Below are 25,768 nucleotides of genomic sequence, written 5' to 3' on the forward strand. Positions count from 1 at the left end.
GTAAATGTACAAATTACTTATTTCTCGAAAATGTTTGCATTATTATTATTTTTTTTATATATATATTAAATATTTACCTCGTGAGACATGGGCTGCGATTTATCTTCAGAAGTATCCATTTCTCAATTGTACATATACATCAGTCTGTTTCATCGTTATTTTCACAACATATTTTATCATTTTACACAGTAAAAAATACGTGCCTAATTTTAATATCTGTTTAATTTGATAATTAATGCAAAACAATAACAATATATACATGGCTGCTCATAGACAGATAATGATTTATGCTGCAGATCTTTCACAAACAAATAAACAGATAAAAACGCACATGAATGCAAACAGCGATCTTTTATTTAAGGCAAACCTTAATTATATTACGTTTAATTGTACAGTTAGTTATAAATTATGTTATCAAATAAAGTTAATAAAACATGCTTTATCAGAAATCTCTGTGCGTCTGACAGTCAGAAACATTTATCTTACATAACAGAACAAAACCAGCTCTTCGAAAATGAAAAGTATAGCATATTTGACAGTTTTGTGTTTGAAAAAAGAAATCCCTGTGGACCTGACCGGACGCTGATCCGCATAATCAACAGAAGAATAAAGCAATCTCCGCGTTGTATCTTGATGAATTTCCCCACAGAGGTACGCAAAATATAGGGAGGATGTTTCCCCATGTTTCGGATATACCACTATCCGCTGTTAAATTTGAAAAACATTAATTATATACATCTAGCCAAGTTTCATATGTAAGTTTCCCTTACAGTCAATGCGAGCATCGCAAGACCGGAAATAAGTACGCACACACTCGCGTCGCTGAAGCTCACCGGCGCCATCTTGTGCACCTAGCCCATTGGTCTTTCATACAAAAACATTTAAAAGTAGATGGTGAAATTATTCCTTTTTGAATGCAGGTTGTTGCTTTTTTTTTGTGTTTTTTTTTTTTTTTTTTGGCAAAATAAATTGTCATCATTTGACTGCATAACCAACAATGTGTGGTTTGATCATAAAAAACAGAGGAGCTTGGATGTGACGTAGCTGTAGGTCCGAGAATCCAGCTGCCTCAAGCTGCTTCCAAGTAGCACGGGTTGTCTCACAGCCATCACCGAAATAATACCTGACAAACACACAAGTAAAGCATAGACTTTCTTATTCTACAGTGGTCAATGGTCATATGCTTTGTTACAATTATTCCAGTATTCCAACAGTATGTAAAATGTTAAGAGTATGGTTTCAAAGTAAAAAGCAAAAAAAAAAAAAAAGACTTTGTTATGTGTGGGTGATTGAATGCATACATTTTTTGTTATATTTACGCAGGCATTTTACCAACTAATATTTTTTCAAAGCTATAACATAGTCTTTTAGCTTTATATTTGCCACTATATTAACTTTACCATAAGTTTATTTACTTCAGCTTTATATAAATAACTATTATTATTATTATTATTATTATAAAAGTGATTACAATTCAGTTGAGCTTATAAGTAAAATATAATGGTGATTTTATAAATACTGTGTGCTTTTATATTACCAGAATGGTTGAAGAACATGTTGAAAAAAGTAAATCCAGCTTGAGGGGTCAGACACCACATGTTCAAGGAAGAAAAATGCACCTCCCTGAAGAAAAAACAAAAAAAGACGCAAAGTTATATTTCTCAACCCATAATTGTGTATTTGAATATAGGTTATTTAGCTTAAAAATGTCCAGCATTTAAAAACAGCATCTGCCCTAGGAAGTCATCTGCCATCTGGGAAGTTGTGGCTTAGTGCAGGAAGTAGTGGCTTAGTGGTTTGAGAGTTTGACTCTTAACCTTAAGGTTGTGGGTTTGAATCTCGGTTGTGTGTTCACTGCTGTGTGTGTGTGCACTTTGGAGGGGTTAAATGCAGAGCATGAATTTTGAGTATGGATCACCGTAGTTGGCTGTATGTCACCTCACTTAAAACGAATGGGTTTATCACAGTCTACTTGTTGTTATGTAATGCTGTTTCCTTTCATTTTAAATAAACTTAATGTTATCAATAGTTACTCTCTGAGGCTTGGGAGTGATGAGAGACCATGAAATGCCATCAACAAATACTGGACTTCCACCAGCTGAGCACTGACTGTCCACAACTTACAGGCCTCAGAACTCTCTTTGCTTCTTGCAGAACCTTCTGCGTGTCCTGGACTGTGCACAGAACCAGCGTGCACACCACAACATCCATTGCGTTGCTCTCCACCGCCTTTAGATTCTCCCCCGACGCCAATATGAAGCTGTCATAAACGAGGTGGTCGTTCTTCGCCATGCTTTTCTCAAGGTACTTTTGGAAATGCGGGTTGGGGTCGATGCATGTGATCCTGCAGCCCGTCGGGTAATGCTCAAAGTTCGCCCCGGATCCGCAGCCCAGCTCCAGGATGCGCAGAGAGCCTTTCGCGGGGAAGAATTTTTCCAGGTTTCGAAATAGTTCCCTTTTGCTTTCGTTCATTTTATCATTGTAGGAGAACGAGAATTTATACACGATTAAAGGAAAGACGCGTTTGTAGATAGACATAAGTCCAATCACCTCCGCAATTTGCAGCGGTAGAGTGAAGACTTTGACTAAAAAAGCGCAAGCGTTCATAAACAGCGTCATTTTTAGAGACAAACCTGGAGCACCAACAGCTGTATTTAGTAGACCAGAAGGGACTAGCTGTTGCGCGCACCTTGTGTCATTGCTCAGGGTTGCCATGTTTTCACAACAAGATCCATCTTTCAAGTTTCCACTCAGAAAAAAACCGAAACTAACCGAATCTCGGTTCGGGGTGGATCTCCAGTAAAAAACGAATATCGATTGGGTAAAAAACACGTTTTTGATCGGGTTCCCCTGGTAAAATTCGCATTTTAGGTGCTAAATATCGCGTTATTTGGGTCGCTTCAAATCGCGGACATGAAAAACAAACCGAGTCAACGGTATTAAAGTAGCCCAATTCCGCGGGAAAACCGCGGACTTGGCAACACTGCAACGCATGTGATCAGCATGTGACATACTCCAGACAGGCAGTACTCCACTCTGTCGACAGATGACGTCCGTGTATAAATAATAATAGTGGATCCACCTTTCTTTTCCTCACTTAAAGCAACCCTCGAAGATATCCTACAAAGTTTTGTATATTTTCATTAGAAAAAGAGTTTACACTTATAACATTATACTTTGTATTATCTGTGGTTCTTAGACTCCCACTCAGTGCTATAGAAGTTTACACAACTATGATGACTTTCGCTAGTGAGAAACCCAGAAATTGACATTTTATCTTAATAATGTAGTTTCTGTCTATTGAACGTTTTCTCAGCTCTAGAGAATCAGTTTCCAACTCAGGTTTAAAATCTCTCTTTATCCTGCTTTTATACTGTCTATGTAGCTACCCAGTTATAACAACTTTCATTGCTGGAGCATTTAGTTTCTTGGAAACATTATGGAAACATTACTTTTACATGTTCGCTGAACATTCTGAAACAAGTAGTAAGATTTAAAAAAATGAATAAAAAATGTTTCAGAAAATCTTTTTGTCTATCTATCTATCTATCTATCTATCTATCTATCTATCTATCTATCTATCTATCTATCTATCTACCTATCTATCTATCCATCTATCCATCTATCCATCTATCTATCTATCTATCTATCTTCTTCTTCTTCTTGACAAATGCAATTATCCCTAAGATCCTCTGCGGTGACTGAGATTAGGAGTTAGGAGTTTCTTACTTGAGATTAGGTTTACAGTAATATCTTTAGACGCTGTAAGCTCCTGTAATACTTGCACGCAACATTATAAAAATATACATCACTAACACATAAAAATTTACACTTTTATTCATCTGCACTGCAGACAGTGTCATTTGAAGATGCCTCTGTGTCCCATTTGGCTTATGCATAAAGTGGGGCTTCAGCACCAAGGACAGTGACTAAACACAGGGCTAGTGGCGCATTGCACAGCAAGGCTTCATCCACTTGAGGCTCATCAGTGAGGACTAGAAAAGATGCTCAGGTGGCCCAGAAGGGGGAGTTGGAGGTAGACTAAAGCTGTTGTTTCCTTTCACTTCCTAACAGGATTAGAGGAAGATTAACTATTGATTGCAACCTTTGACCATGTGCCTACTTCCTCAGCCACACTGCTGGAATCAGCCCCACAAACAATGCCACAATATAATCTTGCACTGACCACTGCACTTAAAATAACAAAGATACTTTTCCGTGCCCGTATGTCCCCAATGAATTTCATTGGAAAGTCTGCATTTGTCCTCAGCAATAGTGCACCCAAAAATGAACATTTGCTGAAAAAAATCCAAGATATAGGTGAATTTGTTTATTCATCAGAATAGATTTTAAGAAATTTAGCATTAAATCACAAGAGAAAGCAACAAGACATGTATTTTTGCTGGAAGCAATGGTTTGAAGTTAAAAATGTCTTAATCATGGATTTGTCTCTTTCTTGTGGATCTCTGTGATGTTTTATCAGATGTTTGAACTGTCGCCTGTTTGCTGCAGAACATCTGTTGGTGAGGTGACTGGTTGAGTGATGCAATGCATTTTGCCAAATCTGTTCTGATAAAGAAACAAATGCATCTAAATATTGGATGGCCTATATTTTCATTTTGGGGTTAACTATTTCTTTATGTGACTTTGTGCTTCACAGATATTTTAAAGCATATATAACCTCAAATAAGTTTTTGTTGGAACAAGTGTTGTGTAGCAGAATTATTCCACACATTATATTGAAGATATTGAAATGTTCTTTGTGTATGCTTAAACTGAAATAACACCATTTAGCCTAATTTGAAAGCCAGTACCATATGATGACACCATAAATGACAGCAAATTGTATTCTGTATTTGTCATTGTGTGTTCTGAATGAACTTCCTAAAATTGCAATAAATAATTTAATTTTAATTTTTTTAAAAATTGTAAATTAGGCCTATATATTGGCAAATTTAGAAAGTTTATTCAGAACACACAATGTATATAGAATACAATTTTCAGATTTTTATTTTATTCTGATTAAACAGTCCTGATTCGATTTAAAATAATAATAATTTGAGTCCGTTAACATTTGTTGTAACAGAAGTTAGAAGATTAGGTTAATGTTACTGTGAAGTGGTAAATATAATTAGACTCGGATCATTGTGATTGATATTCCGATTTAGCGCTGTTTCGCTTACGTGGCAGCGTTCTGTCGGTCAGTACGGAAGTCGGAAGTAGGGTACTTGCAGACGCTCCCTAACAATTTGCTGAGAGTCATCAATTATGCAGGCTAGCCGTACGCACTGGGAATGAAGATAGCGGCAACAATATGGCGACATCCGCAGTTTCTCCTGGGTCTTTTTAAACATCCTTAGGCACGCAAGATCTACATGTATCTCTCTTAATGCGGAAAAAGTAAGTAGACTTTCTCTTGACTACAGCGCAAGTGTGGTGGTTTTTCAGGTGTTTAAAGCCTGTTCTGAGCGTGTCTCATACCTGGACTCATCTGCCGCAGAGCGGTCTCTCGCGCTCAGCATCTTTCCTGCTCACAGATGTGGATAGGCTTGCTGCAGGAAAACGCCAGTAAACACACCAGTCACTACTAACAGCTATTGTATTGATTAAACAGAGGCTATGCAAAGGGAAAAAGTCTGACTGAGGTAAATGAGGGTGTTGGCCTGGCGCTGGAAACATAAAATTAGCGTGTGTGTCGAAATGTAGAACATACGCACACCATGGGACAGGCAAGTACGACCGCCGCAAACTTTATTGCATGGGAATATTGTCCGGGCAAACTGACGCAAGACGCAGTATTCAGCATGCAGATGTCATTTGAGACAGTGTTTTGTAACGTAACATGTCAAAATCACTAATGTGGCAGGTTTAGTCCCCCTGCGCCTGCATTCCCCCTCCCTTTAAGTTACCCTCGCCATACTTCTTTGGGCTGGTCTTCCTAGAATCGCTGCGTTTCCGTTTTTGCCGTTAAAAACGGGGACTACAACCCCCGTTTTCTCATTCACTCCTCCCTGAGGCGTTAGCGGCATGATGCGCCCAACTGTGTGCGCGGTTGCGGGTTAAATCACAGAGAGGACGGTATGACTGCACGGGTGTGGTGCTGGAGCGGACAGAGTCCCAAATGTTCTTGAAGTGTTCAGACGTGAATGCCATTGAAACCAACAGGATATAAATCTAGACTTATAATAAAACATCGCAGGCACGACTGTCTGAGACGTCAGTGGTGTTCAGATGTAGATGTTTCACTGATTGATTCGCTGGCTCGTGCCTTCGCTCGAGCTCCGCTCAGATCCACTGCAGTATTTCAGTCAAGAGCGTGGGGCCCACGCGTGTAAGTACAGATGCCATAATTACAAACAAACTTGGACGTACCGATCTGTAAATCCCATAACATGTAGCGCCTTCATATGCGCAAAACTTGTTAGGAGGAGAAATTGCGTAATACCCGTGAGGGGTTGAGGTAGGAACCGGTTTAATATGTTCTTACTATCGCTCATGCTTTATAACTTATACTTGCTTTGAAATGACGAGGACCGTTTCCTGAATGGGGTGTATGTTAATGTTGGTGTAACCAAACAAGATTTACAAAACCAAAAGGAGAGATAGTTAAATGTAATCAAAAACGACATATTTGTGTGTTTATGTGTGTTGAAATCTAAAAACATAGCGTCAGATTTTATGGCCTTTATTCTCCACACGGGATAGGCCGGCGAGGTTCGTCCTCGTGACAGCTGTGCATCTCCCCACCCCCCTCGATGTACAGTGCCAGAAGCCTAGCGTTCGCTTTCCATATAATTTCGTTAAAGGCATCAAATACGGGCAAGTCATGTTTCATCGTGGCTTGAGGCAGGATGTGATTTTTTTCACCTAGCCTAGAGGACAAGCGTGAGCTCGCGCTGAGCGGTGCTGAACGGACAGCGCCGCTAAACTCGACGGCATCTAGGACAGCGGACTTGTCTCGGCTTCCTAAAAACATACACTTATTCTTGCTTGACGAAGAATACTTTTGCGATGTTAAGGGAACGTACAGATTACCAGAGATGAGAGCACGCAATGACTTTGCTTGAAAGCACGTAAGTAGCCTAACCTGTCGAATGGCATCGGTTATTCTGGATTTAACGTGTAGGTGTTTTAACTCGAGGCAATCGAAAAGTGGAGGTCGTACCATTAAACAGCATATTCGTTTTCTATAACCAAAGATGGCAAGACAAGAAAGAAAATGCAGTAATTTTCTTAAGGTCATTGTGTGTATATATTGTCAGGGCCTGTCTATCTGATGTATCACCTTGAACTGAGGCGTCTCTACAGTATCCCAGGAAGGAGACTTGGAGGTTGGACACAGCAGTGTGTAACTTTAGACGTACGTCATAGTGTTGTTTACTTTGTATTTCTTTTGCCTAAAAAAAACCTAATGTGTCTATGGCAAGCTGGTTTAACAAACATTCATTAAAATTATCCACTAATGCTGTTTTTTTTTTTTTAAACATAATTTAAATAACGAGTAAGCAATCCAATAAAGACAAGTATCTTTTTTTTTTTTTTTCAAATTTGATACTGACTTCGTTATATAAGTATTCAGTTTATTGTTTCTAGTAAGTTCAAGTGCTAGTGATTAAATCAATACATAATTAATCACTAATGTAATAAACAACTAGTGTTGAATGAAAAAGTTATAAATAAAACAAACAATATTGGAGTACATTTTACAAGAGTACTATTTCAGACTTTTACTTAAAACTTTCATGTTTAATTAAATGCTACTTGCTTTTTCTTAGTAATTATTTGTAAAATGTACTATCAGTTTCTGAGTGAAATAGTTTCAACGCCATTTTTTATAATGAATAGTGAATAATGAAAAATATGGATACTACTCACAACTGGATTGCTTAATCCACTTATATTATTATTTAATAATTGCTTAATACGTAATTTAAAATAGATTATATCTAAATAATGCCAGAATTCATGAATAAATGTTAAAAGTATAATTGAGTTGCTGTAGATCAGGAAGCCTTTTAATGGTGATAAAGTCACCCATCATATTGAGTAGTTCTAGTAAAACTGGATCAAGTACAAGCAGTGATTTGAAAACATGTTTATTGAAAGTGAATACTTGTTTTCTGTACTAAAAAGTAAAGAAATAAGTAATTATGTTTACTGAGCAATTATTAACTCATTACTGAATGTAAACTATAAGACTGCTTTATAGCAATTAAAAAAATGCTAGTTAAATGTTATAAATGTTAAAATGACTTGCCATAGGTCGATCAGGAAGCTTTCTGTTTTAATGTGGGTAAAGTCGCCCATCATAAAGAGTGTCACGTGACCGTGGGCACTTCACTATTGATTTTGTCGGTGCTGACTTAAGTGAATCCATTTTGGTGTATAAATAATTAACAGACTGTGTCATTAAGGATATGGAGAACAGGGATTCAGCATTGGACATCATATAAAACAATCCAGCAAAAAGACAAGTGAAAGAGAATCGTTAGTGTTGGCTGTTAGGTTTAATATTTTTGAAAGTGAATGTGAAAGTATGTGATGTCTGTATGACACATCATATAGCACTTACATGAGTTAAGATATGTGGATGTGGAGATGATGGTCTGAAAACATGCAGTTTCAGTAATCAGTTGAAGAGAGCATCATGTCATCAATGGTTATGTGCGCTCATACAAAGTGCTTATGTGCTCATATTCTTTTCTTGTTTTTGCTTGTCTAATTAGTTTGGTACTAGAAAAGGACACATTTTACATTGATCACTGGGCTATAAATGCAAGTCAGCTCTGCAATAGAAAATGTTTGTAAAGGGACATTCTGGAAAAGGAATAGCCCAGTTTAGTGAAGCCTGAGGGACTAGGCTGGGACTGACTACGCAACACACACCTGGAACACAGGAGAGGGTGACTAAGTAGTACTAATGCCATTTAGAGTTTTTCCTGCACATTCGTTATAAATCTTTAATGGGATTGTTCTTCACAGACAAAACTCTATAGGGGAAGTTAATTTGTTAACTCGTTGTACATCAAGTGTAGTGTGTAAATTCTACAAATTGACATGAGTGAAAGAGTGACATGCTGGTTTATGTGAGTATATATTAGGGATATGCCGGTATCAAATTTTCCTGTTGCGATTAATCGCTCATGCTTTTATCACGGAAAACGGTATGATCACGGTATTGAAATTTAGTTTTAAAAATAATACAGCTTATAATACAGTATAACAGGTTAAAAAGCTTTTTTTCTTATAACATTTAAATACAATAAAGCAATACAGAAAAATAAAGATAAAAGTTTTGCACGGATTAAAGTACAAAAGAACTATAAAGACCCATAGGTTGTCAGGGCCGGGAACCAGAACTCAAATGCAGACCAGAGTGTCAGTTCAAGTAAAGGTAAATTTATTAACACCAAGTTTTTAACAGAGATGTATGCTGAGCCGGGTATGTTCTCGCAGAACAGACGGTTGGTGATCCAGTTTCAGTAATCTGTGTCCTGAGGTTCTGGTGAGAGATTTGATTCCAAGGTTCAGGCTGGAACACTGCGATCAAAAAATAGGAAAAACTTAGTTAGCTCTCAATTTCCCAAACAAATGACAAAATACAGATAACTCAAAAATACTGGTCGGCTGACGTGTACTCGTACTGAATGGTACAACGATCCGGCGGGGACTGGAAAGTTGGTCTGGCTTTTATAAGAGAGTAGATTGCTTGAAATGGAACAGGTGTGCTTGACTGACGTGATGAACTGCAGGTGAGAAGACAGGATCACTGGAGAACACGCCCACCAGCAATCTCAAAGCAGCCAGAGCCAGGATCACGACCAAGGGTTTGTGACATAGGTATAACTTATAGGTATAATAAGATCTCTTTAGTGCACCATTAACATTCACAATGAACAATAGCTATATTTGCTACAGAAGTTATTAATCTTTGTTAAAAAATAAGTTTTAGTTCATGTTAGCTCATTAAATAATACAGTTGAAACTTTAGATTTTATCAACATGTTATTAAATATTGGAATACCTAAGATGAATGAATGTTCAGAAGAATTTTTCATTGGCAGTTTTTGTTAACTAATAAATTAATGCAAAAAATGAAGCCCTAATGTAAAATGTAAATGAACAATAAAAAAAATCAAAACAGTTTCAAAAATTTATACTTTGTAGTCCATATTAAAATAGCCTATTAAGACTTAATACTTAAGTATTTGGAATTGTGATGAACATAATAGAAAGTGCACAAATCCGATTGGCTATTTAAAATTATTAAATATGTTTTAGAAAGTAGGGCAGCTGGTTTATTTGCTGTGTTTCAAGGGTAAGGACTGCATTTTCTGCAGTTTAGCACCATCTGCTGTCAAAGAGTGAATGTGCTTTCATTCAGCGCGTCCCTCACGTGTTCCTCCATGTGCTTCTCTTACGTGCTTGTTTACGTCAGAGCGCACAGAGTCTTTCAAGCAGCATACAGCGGTGTTGTGCATTTTGACCAGTTGATGGGGATAGTATTTTTAAAATGCATTCCAAATTCTGAATAATTTGTAATATATAATTATTCACGGTATTTAGAAGTGGCCACGATAACAATATTTAGCATATTCATTACCGTGATATATCACATTACCGAATATTGGCACAAGTCTAGTATATACACACACACACACACACACACAGATTTAGGCATTGAAACACTTTGGACAGAGTTAATCTCAAAATGGCCAAATATTGGCTGACTAATCAGTCTGGTCAATATATCAGGTCTGTCACTTCAAACATAAATAGCAAAGGGGCACTGTTAAATTGGTTGTACTGTCCTATAGTGTCCTTATAACACCATAATGTGTTGTTTTTTCAGTATTATTTAGGTTAGGCGATTCAGTCAGAAACACGATTTTCTCCATCCTGTGCTAGAGATTCCTTGTCAACAGTCAGCACACACATATGAAAACGCATAAGTATACCTTGACAATAATGTTACCTTTAAATTGGTAGGACTACTGTCTTGAGCAACTGGACATTTGCATGATGAGATGAACTTTTGTACAGAATCCTCCATTTTATGTTGTCTGAGAAGAAAAAGCCAGAAAGTGCTTAATCAGCATAGTGTGTTTAATGTATAAACTCAGTATTAAATGAATGAAGTGGAGAGGTTGTGATTTGTGATACACAAACACTTGATTAAATGCAGTGATTTCATTCTGAACAATGGCATTACATAATAAATCCGGAAGAGACAGACTGAATATTTCTCAATTGATTGAATGTTTAATATGACGTTTTTTGGAATGGGTTTGATGACATCATGGGCTGGAATATTAGTTAGTATAATCCAGGCCATCACAGACAGTTGAGAAGGGCAGTAATGCAGTTATGACCTTACCCTCTAATGTACATTCTCTCTGTCTCTCTCGCTCTCTTTCATGCACACACACGTACAGGTTTAGACTCCAGTGCTGCAGCACATTTGGTATTATTCTGCTTGGTCATCTTCTTCTTAACGGACATAATGAATGTGTGTGTGTGTGTATGAGTATAAGAGTGAGAAAAGAGGATGACCAATAACAGAAGCCACTGAAATCAATGGATAGTTAGCAAATACACACACATGCAAATATGCTTATAAAGTAGAAATGTTTGTTTTGTTTGTCTGTAATTATTAGCTTTGTTAACGTCATTTTGAAATTTAATTTCTGTTCTTTTTCTTTCCTCATTGTTCCCTTTCTGGATCTGTCTGGGTACCTCCCTCTCCCCTCCTTTTCCTAGAGCTAGCTGTCCTGACTGGCTTCTAAATAAAGAGGACTCTGCTGCAGGATGACAATATGGCTGCGCAGCTGCTTGCACCTCCCGGCCCCGATAGCTTCAAGAGGTTTACCCCAGAATCTTTGGCCAACATCGAGAAGCGCATCGCTGAGGAGAAGAAAAAGAAGCCTGTTAAGCCCAGATCTGATAGCAGTCACCGTGATGACGATGATGACAACAAACCGAAGCCCAACACTGACTTGGAAGCAGGGAAGAGCGTTCCCTTTATTTACGGGGACGTTCCTTCTAACATGTTGGCTGTGCCCCTGGAGGACTTGGACCCCTTCTATTTGAACGAGAAAGTGAGTGAGCTTTGAGTCCATATCATCCCTGATAGGATTCATCTTCCATGCAGGTGGAATATGATTTTCCTCACTAAGATGAATTAAGAAGTGTTCTGAATGCTTCGCTCTACAGCTTCTGGGAGAGCTGGAGGAAAGAGAGAGTGGTGGAAAGGTTTGGAAAAGTGCAGAGAGGATAGAAGTTGGTGAATCAAACTTGCTAACTTATTATACCTTTGTTTGGATGGATGAACAGATTATATGATATAGGAACAAATGAGTATAAGGCTTTGCCATAACGGTATGGTTAGTAAAGATGTTTGTTGAGATTAAAATGTTACAATTTTGTGTATTTTGGGTATAAATGCTTGCAAAGTTAATGTTCACCCGAAAGTGAACATTCTTCACTTATTTATTCACCCTCAAGTTGTTCCAAACCTGTATGAGTTTCTTTCTGCTGCTGAAAATGAAAGAAGATATTTAAGAATGAGGATGACCAAACAGTAGGTGGTCCCCATTAACTTCCATAGTACAGGGGTAGAAAATGCTATGGATGTCAGTGGGTTATTCGTAGTCACGTGGCCAAAAATATTGGCCCCCTTGGTAAATATGATCAAAGAAGGCTGTGAAAATTGAACTGTATTGTTAATCCTTTTGATCTTTTATTTAAAAAATTCACAAAAATGTATCCTTTCATTGGATAATAAGACTTTAAAATGGGGGGAAATATCATTATGAAATAAAAGTTTTTCTCAATTACTCATTGGCCACCCTTTTGGTGGAGAAAATTTAGACCTATTAAACTGGCAAACTTTTGAAACCTCCATTTGCCAGTTTAATAGGTCTAAATTTTCTCCTCTAATGCCTGATGAGGTTAGAGAACACCTGACAAGAGATCAGAGACCATTCCTTCACCAAGAACCACTCCAGACCCTTCAGATTCCCAGCTTCTCCTCTTTAGTTCACACCTCTAATTTTCTATAGGGTTCAGGTCAGAGGACTGGAATGGCTATTGCAGAAGCTTGGTTTTGTGCTCAGTGACCCATTTATGTGTTGTTTTTAAGGTTTGTGTTTGGATAATTGTTTGGATTGGAAGATCCAATCATGGCCCATTATAAGATTTCTAACAGAGTCAATCACTTACTGATTTTTTATTTGTTGGTATTTGATAGAATCCATGATGCCATGTGTCTAAACAAGATGTCCAGGACCTCCAGCAGAAATATCGGCCCACAACATCAAAAATAGAGCAGTATATTTCATTGTACACATGGGGTACTTTTTTTCTCTGTGTTCACCAAAACCATCTTGAGTGTTAGCTGCTAAAAAGCTAATTTTTAGTTTCATCTGATCATAGAAGCCAGTCCCATTTGAAGTTCCAGTCGTGTCTGATAAATTAATATGCTGGAGTTTGTTTTTTCGTCTACGATATAGACACACGTCCTCTTCCAGTCAGATTCATAACATTTTATGTTGATGGAAAATCTTAATTATTGCCTTGATGGTGGAAATGGGAATTTTCACCTCTTGTCTTAAAGCCACTTCACCAATTTGTGAAGCTCAATTATATTTTGCTGCACATCAGAAATATATTCTTTGTTTTTTTCTCAATGTGATGGATGATTAAGGGAATTTGAGCTTTGTTTTCCCTCCTCTTTATATTTCTGTGAAACAGGTAGCCATGGCTGGATAATTTCATGTTCATAATCATGCAGGACTGCTCAAAACTGTGAATATGAATGGGAATATAATATCAGTATAATTTCTAGGGGCGCCAATAATTGTGTCCAATGAGTATTTGAGAAAGACCATTATTTCATAATGGTATTCCCCCCGTATTAAATTCTTATTATCCAATGTGAATTTTTTTTTAATAAAACATCAAAAGGATTAACAATGCAGATGAATTTTCACATTCTTCTTTGATCATATTTACCAAGGGGGCCAATATTTTTGGCCACAACTGTATATTGGTAAAGGAGCGGTGCATCCACATCAGCTACTCCTTGTTGGTACACTAGAGGTATGTGTTACATATCCGAGCATAGTGTGGCATGTGTTATTCAGTGGGAGTTGAGGAGATATTTTGAGAGAAAATTAGTAGAGGAAACAGAATATTGGTCTTGTCTGTGTTTTTATCATTTGTCGCACACATTACCATATCCACCTTGCATTACCAGAAATAACGTGCATTGCTGCCAGCGCGTCCCATCCAACATATTACATCCCCTTTCCGGCCCTCCCTCCTCCTCTCCCTCTTGGCAAGTGGTATGTTTTTGTTATAACTGCAGCAGCTGTGGTAGAGTCATGCATTGTGGGGAAGGGTTAAAGGGAATAAAAAGAGGAAAGGAATGCAGAGTTGCAGTTTTTCTTGTCCCTTGGTAAAAGAGCCAGTCAGGATGTCAGGAAGCCCTGTAGTCACATGTGTTTGTTTGCATGTGATTGTGAGATATGGGATGCAGTATGTGAGGGCTTGACATCTGGATAGAGTTGTTAAAAAAAAGTTCAGGTCTGATACACTAGATTTACTTTAATGGATGATTTGTGACTGTGATCAGTGAATATGTTTTGTTCATGATTTATGAATTATTTACTAGGTAAATTAATGGATGGTTTATTATTTTAAGTGATTCAATGTAATTATATTGTTTTATTTTCTAAATTATTAAATACATTAATGCATAGTTAATTGTTATGGGTCACTATAATTTTTATTTTCACTATAATTCACTAAATTTTTCTATATATTATTAATCTACATTATTATGAATTGTTTATTTTTATCAATAATTATATTTTGTTTAAACAATATTTTATATCTATATTACTTTTCTGTTTTAATCTGATTAGTAGATACATTAATGGATGGTGAATGGATTTTTGTATGTACCATATTTTATATTTATATTTATATTATTATAACTCCTATAGCTTTATTTATCAATACTGAAAATATTTCATTAGAACTTTATTAACTCTCTTAAAGATAGACTGATAGATGCATCTTAGCGCATTGTGAAAGTTGTAAATAAAGACTGAGAAGTGTTGGTTAGCGGTTGGATGGGGTGTTGGTGATTTGAGGCCTTACGGTAAATGCACTCAGTGATGTCTAGTAGATCGGATGTACTTGGAGTTAAGTGCAACATTGATGCTATATCCAGTTTTTCCACTATTGAACCCCATACACACACACTTCTCACTTCTTCCCTCATCCTCCTTCCCCGCAGCAGATCCCTTAAGCTCTTGTCCACATCTTCATGTCTCTCTGGCTCTCTTCTCTGTAGATAATGAAATTTTCAGTAGCTTTGCAGCATATTCCTTATGATGTCACAAGGAAAGAGCAATAGGCTGCATTGTGTGTGTGCAGGTGTTGACATAAGGCTGTTATCACATGTACATGACCATTAAGCTCCATGCTTTTGTAGCAGGTTATAGTTTTGCTCATATGCAAAATCGCATACCTTTTGTATACACACGAGTTACAGTTGAAACTATGCTTGTATTGTGATTATTTGATTATTTGTTGTGGTTACGCAGCCTGAGGAGTGTGTCGCTGGACTGACACTGAAACACTCATCGATATGAAGATTCAGAGAAGAGTGGAATGATTTTTAGCCCAGGATACTGACAGTTGCAGCTATGTCATCGGCAAAGTGTAGCATTGTGAGAGTGGGAGCTCCCGCCAGTGGAGGAAGCCCACAGTCTGTCGCAGTGTGTGTGTATGTGTGTGTGAGAGCGACTCGGGGGAAACCAGTGCTCAGTATTCAGTAACACATGGAGCCTTCTGGGCGGTTCACAGTTTTTGCTAGTGCTTTGGGATTCTGTGCTTCAAAACGACAGCTGTCTTCAAACAGAAGACACAGCGATTTCTGACTGACACACGCTGTCTTTTAAATGTATGATTTTGTTAAGTGTGTTTTAGTATTTGACATGATTAAATGCACAGACAGACAGAAAAATGCAGTGAAAAAGGAGCTAGGGGATGGAGAAACAGAGAGATAGAGTCACTCTGAGTTGAAGTTGCTCATTTTGTCCTCCTTCAGACAGCTGTCTATTTTTAATCTAATTAGATTTCAGGAAGAATCTCATCCACTCGTCTCTGTGGTGTTTCCTCGGGTGTGTGTATGTGTGTGTGTGTGTATGTAAGTAAAGCAATGTAAAGTATTCTATGTGTTTAAAGAAATATCATCTTTTATTTAGTTTTATTATTATCATTTTTCAGTAAAACTCAAAGAATGCTTACAACAAAAGAAATATATTAGAGCTAGAAAGGATAAAAAAGATGTTAAGATTTTTTTTTTTTTTTTTTTTTTTAGAAAAGGTTTTTGTTGTACCCCAGTGGCAAATAAAAAATAAATGTAACTAAATAATATATATAATAATAACAATAATAAAGCAAGTAAGAAAAAAATATTCACCAAAGGAAAAAGAAAAAAAGGGAATCGGGAATAATTGAAAAGATATATAAAAGCACAATTTTACTTATTTGACATGAAGTGTGTACAGTATATGTGTGTAAACTTAGATTCATGTGGTTTCTATGATGAGTATGTGGATGAAGATTTCAATTTTTTATACATTATGCAGGATCAAAGCAGTTTTGCAGGGCTTTTGACCCACCTTCCTTCCTTCCTTTCTTCCCTCCCCCTCCTTCTCACTTTTCCCTGTCCCACACACACTATCTGGAGTCAGCACTTCTGCATCTGATGGATCGCAGTGTTAGTGGTTAGCATTAGCGTTAGTATTACATTCTGAGTTCCTGTAAGAGCTCCATATCTTTGCCAGAGCTCACTGCAGTTGTCTTAGCTCCATTCGTGTAAATATATCCATAGATGGGTTTTAATAGGCTTGATTTACAAATAGCCTTTTTATTTTTATTATTTTTTTAAATGAAAAACTTATATGGGTGTATTTGAATATTTTATACAGTTTGTAAATTTATGTTGAATGTGGCTGTCATTTTTGGATAAAGACAAAGTTCTTGTCATGTTAACCTTTCAATTATGTTGTTTATCCTCATTTCTCAACTTATTTTTTGGGAATGTGTGCCCTCGCTCACCATGCACCCTGACATATGTAAATAATATCTCTCCTTCTTTCTTCTTTTTTCCTTTTCCTCTTTTTCTCTTCAGACCTTTATAGTGCTTAACAAAGGAAAAACTATCTTCCGTTTCAGTGCCACACCTTCATTATATATCATTAGTCCTTTTAGCCTATTCAGGCTAATAGCAATTAAAATTTTGATACACTCATATCCTTTTCAGTGCTCCAAACATTGTTCATGTTATTTATAACTGTTCTTGTTTCTTATCTATGCTTAATCTGTCTGTCTGAAATCTGACAACAATGCTTTGTTAAATGTATAGGTTTTATCAAATTTATTACTGACGAATTACCAGTTGCACCCTATAATCTGTATGACAATACATAATTTTAAGCATTTTAATTAAATGTTCTGATAATAAGAGAGTTCTGAACTAAAGCTTGTTGTGCTGTGACACAGACAGTGATTAAAAGACAATTATTCATATGAGGCTAGCGAAATACTTCTTCCTTATGAAAAATAGCTAATGCTTATGTCCTCATCCAACAACTGATGTGTGACCCCAGAATTTACCACATCATTTTATGAAATTGTTTCAATGTTATTTTTCATTATAGTTTTGATATCAGTTCAATATTTAAGAGATTACCACGGAATTTCCTTAACTACTTCTTACACTTTTTAGCATGATCATCATGTGTACAATTTTGACAAATTGTGTCTTCATGACATTCAGCAATCCTCCAGAATGGTCCAAACAAGTAGAGTAAGTATTCTATTCCATTCTATTCCAGAATTCTAGTCTGGTCTATGCAGATGTTCTTCATGCAGCAGCATAGCAAAAAGGGATAGAAAAATTGCTGGGTCTATTTTAGGGGTAACTAGGGTTAATGGAGTTTCATTGGAGTCCTTGAAAAACTTAGTGAGCAACATTTTAGGACATCATCTTAATTATGCTGCCTCCTTAGACATTACGGTTAAATTCTAAGGCAGCGTCACATGTATCTTCTCTGCTGTAGCTGGTCCCATAATGCAAAATGAATAAAAAGAAAATAACGGAGGAGGGCGAGATAAATATTAATTATAAACAAACCATTCATTTAACTGAATAATGAAAAGTATAAATTTTTTTGCTAGTGTGACCGTATACAGTAAATTCCAAGCATACGCTTACCTATATGCATTATTTTTTGAACTCTGTTAGATACACCTTCACAGGAATCTACACTTTTGAGTCACTCACAAAGATTGTGGCTCGAGGCTTCTGTATAGACGGCTTCACCTTCCTCAGAGACCCATGGAACTGGCTGGATTTCATGGTCATCTCTATGGCGTAAGTATAATCCGGTTTTATTTCAAACATTAATGAAACATTTTGATAATGTTGCCTTCAAAATATGTTTTGCATGCAGTATTTACAGGTGTGTAACTCTTGTGTGCAGCATTGGCTTTTGGCTATACAGGAGCTTCAGTTGGTCCCAACCAAGGACTGGAAAAATATATAGCGATATTATTTAGGAAAATTATTAGAAAATACATTTGAAAGTTAAACATTTTGGAGCTTTTTCATTTGCACTCAGATTGAGTCAAGCTTCTCCTCTAATTGCAGGGCAAGACCATCTTAAAGCCTAAAAGTTTTCCAGAACATGCAAGTTATTTGCACAGTAAATATCTGAGAACAGTCTAAAACTAAAAGCTGTATTTAGCTCATAGACCATTGACTTTTGAGCCTTGATGTCATGCTTGCACATAAGAGTGTGAGTCTGCAACCGTTAAAGAGACGGAGGCTCTTATGTTCTGCCTCTCATAGGTGGTGGATGGGAGTTCAGTACTCAAAGATGACAATGCTTGTGCCTGTACTTCTGTGTATGTGTATGTGCATATAAATCATAACTCTCTTTTGAATCTGTCCATCACTTCATTTCTCTCCCTATTTGCATTCATTCATTCCTCTGGCGGGTAGCCATTTTCTTCTTACAAAACCCACCCCTTGCCCCTAAATTAAAATGTTCACTTTAGAAATATGGTGAAAAAAGGACAAAACTAGAAGAAACAAACTCTTAACCCTTTGGAATGTGTATAAAATGTATGTCATGAATTTTGTATGACATTTTGTGAGAATCTGTTCATATCCGATTGCTTTTTATTTCCAGTCAGTCTCTATAGAGAGTATCTGTGATACATAGTAGGTTACCACAAAAAATGATTTCAACTTCAGTTTGTAAAATCAAAAGTAAAGAGTGTTACTGTAATGCTATTATAAGTCTACGGGGCAAGGCATTATACTGGAATAAGTGCCACAAGATTCAAATCCTTACGCTGGGATCACATCATGCCGGAATTACTGTAATTACGAGATAGCAACTCTTAAGATTGTAATTGGAGCTCTTCACATGCTCGTCTTGAGAAATAAATAGTTTAAGGGAATGCTCATAATGCCATGGATCCATGTGTGCGGTGGTAAATGATTCAATCCGTACATTTACCCTTTTTTTTAACCAGTATAAAATTTGTAATTACAGTAATGCTGTGTAACTTAGGACCTGGAGCATTGTTTTTATGGGAAGCATATATTTTTCCTGTGAGCCATCTTCCTTCACTGCTGTGTCATCCTGTATCTCTTCTCCTTTCCGGTCTCTCACTCTCCTCTCTCTCTCTCTCTCTGGTAACTATGTTGCGATCCATTCTGCAGGTATATTACAGAGTTTGTAAACCTAGGCAATGTGTCAGCTCTGCGCACATTCAGGGTACTGAGGGCTTTGAAAACTGTTGCTGTGATCCCAGGTAAGTCCAGCATCCATCAGGGCCAACAGAGGGCGCCGCTCGCTGTCTCTTTTTCACGCTCCTGTCTCTTCCTTCTTCCTCTGTGCGTTTCTCTTTCTCTTCTCCCATTAGACAGGCTTGGTGGTAGTGGTGTTGTCGTACGTGTTGTGGTGTTGTGTGTGTGTGTGTGTTGTGTCATGCCGTTTGTTCTGTGTGTGATCCTCCCTTGTTGCAGATATGTAACCGAGTTTGTGGACCTCGGGAATGTGTCAGCCCTGAGAACCTTCAGGGTTCTACGAGCTCTCAAAACTATTTCTGTCATACCAGGTGAGAATGCATTTAAACACGAAGGCTGAGCTGCTTCCCACGCCGATGCAAACTATTATTATTACCAGTTGTACTATTACTGTTATTATTGACTTGCTGTACTTCTTTAAGAGGATGCTGCTAAAAGAATACTTTCATTTATGTTCGATTTATGTTTTAATACCCAAACGATCAAAAATGGTAGCGATACATTTTTGATAGGCTTTGCAGTCTGCAGTCAAATCATGGAAAAAAAACACATGCCTTCCAGAAATATGAGAGTTAAATATTTTTACTGAATAAAAACTGCATTTGTCAACAGCAGTGCATTGTAAATGTCAGCTGTTTTGACAATAAAATAGTAATATGCATCTAGCCCTGCTGGAAAACCCATCTTAAGATGCTAGCTGTGTTTTGTAACATGGTCACTAGTTTAGGTGGGTTAACAGCTGGTGAGGACCTGACTGAGTTAGTATACCAATCTTGGTCAAGGGCCCTTCTTGTCAAAGTTGGTCAAGTGGTTTTATTGCTGATCCAAAATGGCTGACCAGATCAACTTAAGGAACTTGGACCAGTGAATGGAAACCAGGTGCCATGATTCAAACAACTTTAAGTTGGTTTTAAATTGGTTTTGCAGCTGGGAGATTACATTTCCTAGTGTGCCATTTAGTACTCAAGTATAGTACATGTAGACACAGAATGCAGTTCTTATTACATCCAAACCATGAATAAAAATATATATAAAAAAGCTCTGTGTACTATATTCAAAATGTCCAGCCTTGTCTTTTCTTTGTTGTGTTGAGTTTAAGTTACAGTATCCTAAGCAGACAAAAATAAAACTCAACGTAGAAAAAAAAAAAATATATATTATATGGCCATAGAATTTTTTTATTTCATACTGTTAAAAAATTGTTTGTCTTTTGATGAACATCTGATCAGAGTTGTTTAAAAGAAGCCGATGTGATGTCATGAAGCAAAGGTTTGTGGGTAGAGTGCTCTCTAAGACTGCCAAGCCTAGTTTGAAACATCTCTGCTGCATGATGCTTTCGAAGACATCTGCTTTTTTAGTTTGTCTTTCTTTTATTCTGTTTTCTTTTTTTTAAACAAGTGGATTTCCTCAAATTTCTGCATCCTTTACACACATGTAGATTTATGGATTTTTTATCTTTTTTTTTTTTTTTTGTAAAACTTCTGTTTTGTAGCTCCCTCCCTATTCTTATTTCAAAGAACTCGGAGTGGAAAGTAAAACAGAGGCATCAGAAAATGTAAGAACATTTGTGTGTATGTATACATTGTAGCAAGGGGACGAAAAAAAATCAGGAATAGCCAAGTTAACTCGCTAGTTTTATACTGACTTTGAAACATTCACACAATTGCACCCACCTACATGAAACATGTTTACATTCAGTATTGTCACATTGTAGCAATTGTTGTAGAATTCACATGTGAGTATTTTGATTAGAGAATGACTTTTTTATTCACCTGGTTTCTCTCTGCTAAGAGATCCAATGGGATATGAGGACAGGGTTACACATTCTCTGGACATGAACGATTGGTTGAACATGATATTGACACCATGGTGATAAAGCAAAGACGATAATGTTGCTGCCTTCAGCCTTGGCGTTTAAATGACCTGCATGCCCTTCCTCCCCTTGCCTGTCCTCTCTTCTTCCTCTCTCTGTGTTGGCTCTCTTCATACTGTTTGTGTATGGCGCCGCTCTCTTCAGGCAGTGTTCATTTTGCTGATGTGTTGAATATTGTATGTGTGTTTATCTTTTAAAGAGTCTCTCCAAGGTCCCTACACAAACTGTCCTTAGTGAAGTGGTCATGAGAAAACTGTAAATCTGCATTTTTGAAAATATGTTTATTTTAAGCATCAACAACATCAAGTTTATTATTTTTTTATTTTATTTATTATTATTTGCTGCAGGGCCGGCCCGTGGCATAGGCGACATAGCCGCAGGAAAGGTTTTTTTAAGGGGGAAGTGTGCCCTCTTGTGACCATTGTGCGCTCCTACACCCATATATTAAGCACAATTTCTGACAGTTGACATAATGTTTGTACTGATCGATCATCGGACTGATTGAAATAATTTTAGAATAAAAATAAAATTGACATCAATGAAAAATAAGATTTGACAACATGTCATGTTGGACTAATTGAAACACTTTCCGCATCATGACGTAGAATACATCATCATAACGCATTAACTATGCATGGCGCATGCAGTTAAAATAGTTTTGCCATTAATGTGCTCTTAAAGTATCATTACTAAAAAATGAGTGAAAAAAAGAAAATTATCAGTGGCACAAGGCAGGAAGCGACACAAAGAAGAGGAGCAGAACAAATATCAAAATAGAAGTACAAATCACAAATTAAAGACAGTGTATTAGCCTGTGATATTTTATATAGTATTTGGAAATATATTTTTTAGAACATCTTAACTGGCCACACTGAGACCGTGGAATGTTTTTGCTTGAGTTAACTGCTTATTTAATCCGACTTAATATTTTTTTTTTTTTTTTTTTTTTTTACAATAAATAAAAAAAAAAAGCTTCTGTAATGTTGTTTTAATTTCAGTTACATTACTGCTTGCTTTTAATCCACCGAAAACCACCTTGCTTTTTATCCTCCTTGTTCATGCGTCTTCCTCCCACACCAGAGACCTGGGTTCAAGACCCACTCGGAGCACTCATTACACATAGTTGGAGGAATAGCTCATGTCTGGTCTCTTCAATAGTTTATTTGAACAGATTCACAAATACCTACAGCACTTCCACATCTCCATTTATTTATTATGATTTGCTGCCACTTCTTTTGAAGGTCCTCTCACACACAAGAAGGAAACAAATGTATCAATATATACATACATTTTTTTTCTCTCTCTGATGATTTCCCTTACAACTTCAATGGAACTTGTTGACTGCCCCGCTTAATACGCTGCTACTTGCCACATAAGTACACAACAGCACACAAAATATTAATCTAACGTATTACCTCAAGATGACTTGCAGTACCTGCTGGACTCAGTGTCTGTTATCAGTCGTTGCGGTTTTTGTCATAGAATAACAGACTTGTAGATGGTACAGTTGAAGAATCAGAAATTAGTTGCGGGGAGCTGTGTATAAATTAAGCGATGCATGGTTCTGCACTGAGGACGAACAGTGCCTGGTAACATAAAACCAGATGATGAATCTACTTTAAATGTCACTACAACTATAACAAAAAGACAAAGACAAAAATGTCGAAGCATATCTCACCCTCGGATACACCATTACAACGGTGGGTAATGAAGAGAGACCACGTGTATTAGGTGCCTCAAAATATTCGCTTCTGACAGTATGAAGCAAAACAAATTGAGATGCCACTTAGAGACTTCACATCATGAACACAAGGACAAGCTTATTGATTTTTAAGACTCAAGTGTCGTGTGCAACACAGTCGTTTAACTAAAGCATCATCTTTGCCTTCAAATGCTCAACCTACCTCCTATAAAGTACAGAGCAGCTCAGTGTAAGACGCTGCACTCTAGCTGAGAAATGAATACTTTGTTCTGCAATTGATATGGTTTTAACTCTAATTTATAAAGTAACAGCCAGTAAACTAAAGGCTATTCCATTGCACACAACACTACTGTGAAGCTACAGGAAGATGTAGAGGAACAACTTAATGACTAGATATGAGACAGCCATTTTGCTCTGCAGATGCATGAAGCAACTGACAATAACAAAGATGGTTTAACGATAATCCATGTCTTGTTTATTGATGCTGATAAATTGAGGGAGGATTTGCTTTTCTGCAAAACTGTAACTGAAAAAGCCAAAGCAAATGAATTGTTCAGAATCATTGAGGCTTATTTGAAAGAGGCTGGTCTGAAATTGGAGGGCTGTGTGATGAGGCTCAGGCAAATTTGTGGAAACGAGGAGGGCTGCATGCACTATTTGTCAAGGATGTTTTCCCAAATCTGCAGTGGACAAAGCGTATGATGCACTGGGAGGTGCTAGAAACTAAAGAGATGAAAGATGTAATGCACATTATTATTGTCACCGGAAACAACAAGAATGGTTTCCACTGTGTACATTTTTTTTCCCCCATTTGCTGTTGTGTGGGAAAGTTTTATCCAGGGGTTTAGTTGTGGGATGAGATCAGAATCTTCTCAGAGGAAGAGGGAAACGGACTTTCCCTTAAGTTCAACAAATAACAACTTTCTCATGAAACTTGCATTCCTCAGTGACATGTTTCAGAAGCTCAGTGAACTATATTTGAACTAAATTCTTGTGAACTAAATAATTCACAATAAAACTGGAAAGAATGAATGTAGACTTGTTTGAGAGTTGAAATCATTCATTGAGGTCTAAATCTGCAAAGTAATAAAAAGAGTTAATTCCCAGCGCTAATATGACTGGATTTGAGACCCCATCAGTGGAATACCAGCTGTTTATTGATGTTAACTCTAATGAGGCTTCAGTTTAGGTCCCATACATTAGCTGCAATTTGGATTGGAGTGGAAAAGGTCCACCCACTGCTACCCTACAGCCAGAGCACTGGAAGTACTCCTGCCACATCCTAACTATGTGAGATGTTTTTTTCTGAAGTTGCCTGTGTTATTACAATGTTTCAAATAAATCCAAAATGATTTTGCAAGCAAGGTCATGTCTGAGAGTGTCTTTATGTAGGTGGGGTGCTTGAAAACATTTTTCTCTACAAGAGGGGGAACCAGAAGAAAAGTCTGGGAGCCACTGCCCTAAAGAAATGGTTGAGCAATATCTAGAGTAGGAACTAGAATTTAATAAAGCCTTGCAGCAACCACCTAGAACCCCTTAGTAATGCATTGGTAACCACCTAGAACTTTCATTTTGTGCTCAAAAGTTTAGCAAACAAGTGCTGTCTTTTCATCCACTTCTTCTCTTGCAGACTAAATAAATTGCATATACTCAGAAACATCCACTTGATAACCCCTATCAACAAACTAAACCAGCCTAGGAACAGCTTAGTAATGCCCGAGAAACCAGCTATCATTGCAACTTAACCTTAGCAACCACCTAAACCTAAATGCCCCTAGCATTGTGGTGGTGAGTTCTCACATATTTCTCTAGAAAAAGTAAACATTCAGTTTTTCTAACAACTAATGTCAGTTTCTGATTTATTATTTGCAACAATATTTGCAGAAATTGCAGTGGGGGATTCATGAAGACTCAAACATTTCATCCAATTCTCATTTTCTTTATTCTCCAAGTATTTATAAACTGAGATCCTCGTGTTGCTGTCGTTACCATTACAAACTACATATTACACATGATTGACATTTCATTTGTTCCTCCTGATATTGTTAAGTGGCATAATTTATAGTGATTCAAATTATAAATCAGTGTGGTATGCATAATTCCAAACTTATGGCAAACTGCACATTGTTCTATTCAGTGAGATACAGACAGTTTGTGTGCTGTTGTCCTGAGAGGACGGGAGACTCTTTAAGCTGCCTGTTCAGTGTGAATCCTGGTTTTATAAAAGCAAACTATTATTTATTATGATATGTGTGTGTAAGAAAGTTAAGGAAACCAGTGGTATGATTGCTTG

The 25,768-nt window shown here is 37.1% G+C and overlaps 2 protein-coding genes across 3 annotated transcripts in view; one reads left to right on the top strand and one right to left on the bottom strand.

The window, feature by feature from the left end:
- Positions 1–204: 204 nt before the first annotated feature.
- On the bottom strand, positions 205–2,925 carry LOC127960211 (putative methyltransferase-like protein 7A). The gene is made up of 3 exons (XM_052559812.1): positions 2,125–2,925; positions 1,538–1,623; positions 205–1,123 (listed from the first exon to the last, which is right to left on the bottom strand). Exons 1-3 carry the CDS (start codon positions 2,713–2,715, stop codon positions 976–978), a joined length of 825 nt encoding a protein of 274 aa, XP_052415772.1. The 5' UTR covers positions 2,716–2,925; the 3' UTR covers positions 205–975.
- Positions 2,926–5,273: 2,348 nt separating this feature from the next.
- Positions 5,274–25,768, top strand: part of scn8ab (sodium channel, voltage gated, type VIII, alpha subunit b) — a 51,155-nt gene continuing 30,660 nt past the window's right edge. Inside the window, exons 1-6 of one of the 2 annotated variants that reach the window (XM_052559540.1) lie at positions 5,274–5,400; positions 11,761–12,098; positions 17,210–17,328; positions 17,798–17,887; positions 18,326–18,454; positions 19,814–19,905. In XM_052559540.1, coding sequence (XP_052415500.1) covers positions 11,817–12,098; positions 17,210–17,328; positions 17,798–17,887; positions 18,326–18,454; positions 19,814–19,905 — 712 coding nt within the window. In that variant the 5' untranslated portion in view covers positions 5,274–5,400; positions 11,761–11,816. Of the gene's footprint in view, positions 5,401–11,760; positions 12,099–17,209; positions 17,329–17,797; positions 17,888–18,325; positions 18,455–19,813; positions 19,906–19,928; positions 20,212–25,768 lie in introns of those variants that run through there. The other variant, XM_052559539.1, reaches the window with a different exon arrangement.

The sequence above is a fragment of the Carassius gibelio genome, chromosome B6 (assembly GCF_023724105.1).
Source record: "Carassius gibelio isolate Cgi1373 ecotype wild population from Czech Republic chromosome B6, carGib1.2-hapl.c, whole genome shotgun sequence".
NCBI lineage: Eukaryota > Metazoa > Chordata > Actinopteri > Cypriniformes > Cyprinidae > Carassius > Carassius gibelio.

Excerpts from the sequence above, each read along its gene's own strand:
- LOC127960211 (XM_052559812.1), bottom strand. The coding sequence starts at position 2,715 with ATGGCAACCCTGAGCAATGACACAAGGTGCGCGCAACAGCTAGTCCCT. Across the intron at positions 1,624-2,124 it reads CAAAGAGAGTTCTGAGGCCT|GGAGGTGCATTTTTCTTCCT; the intron begins GTAAGTTGTGGA and ends TTTTTTCTTCAG. Across the intron at positions 1,124-1,537 it reads CATGTTCTTCAACCATTCTG|GTATTATTTCGGTGATGGCT; the intron begins GTAATATAAAAG and ends TGTGTTTGTCAG.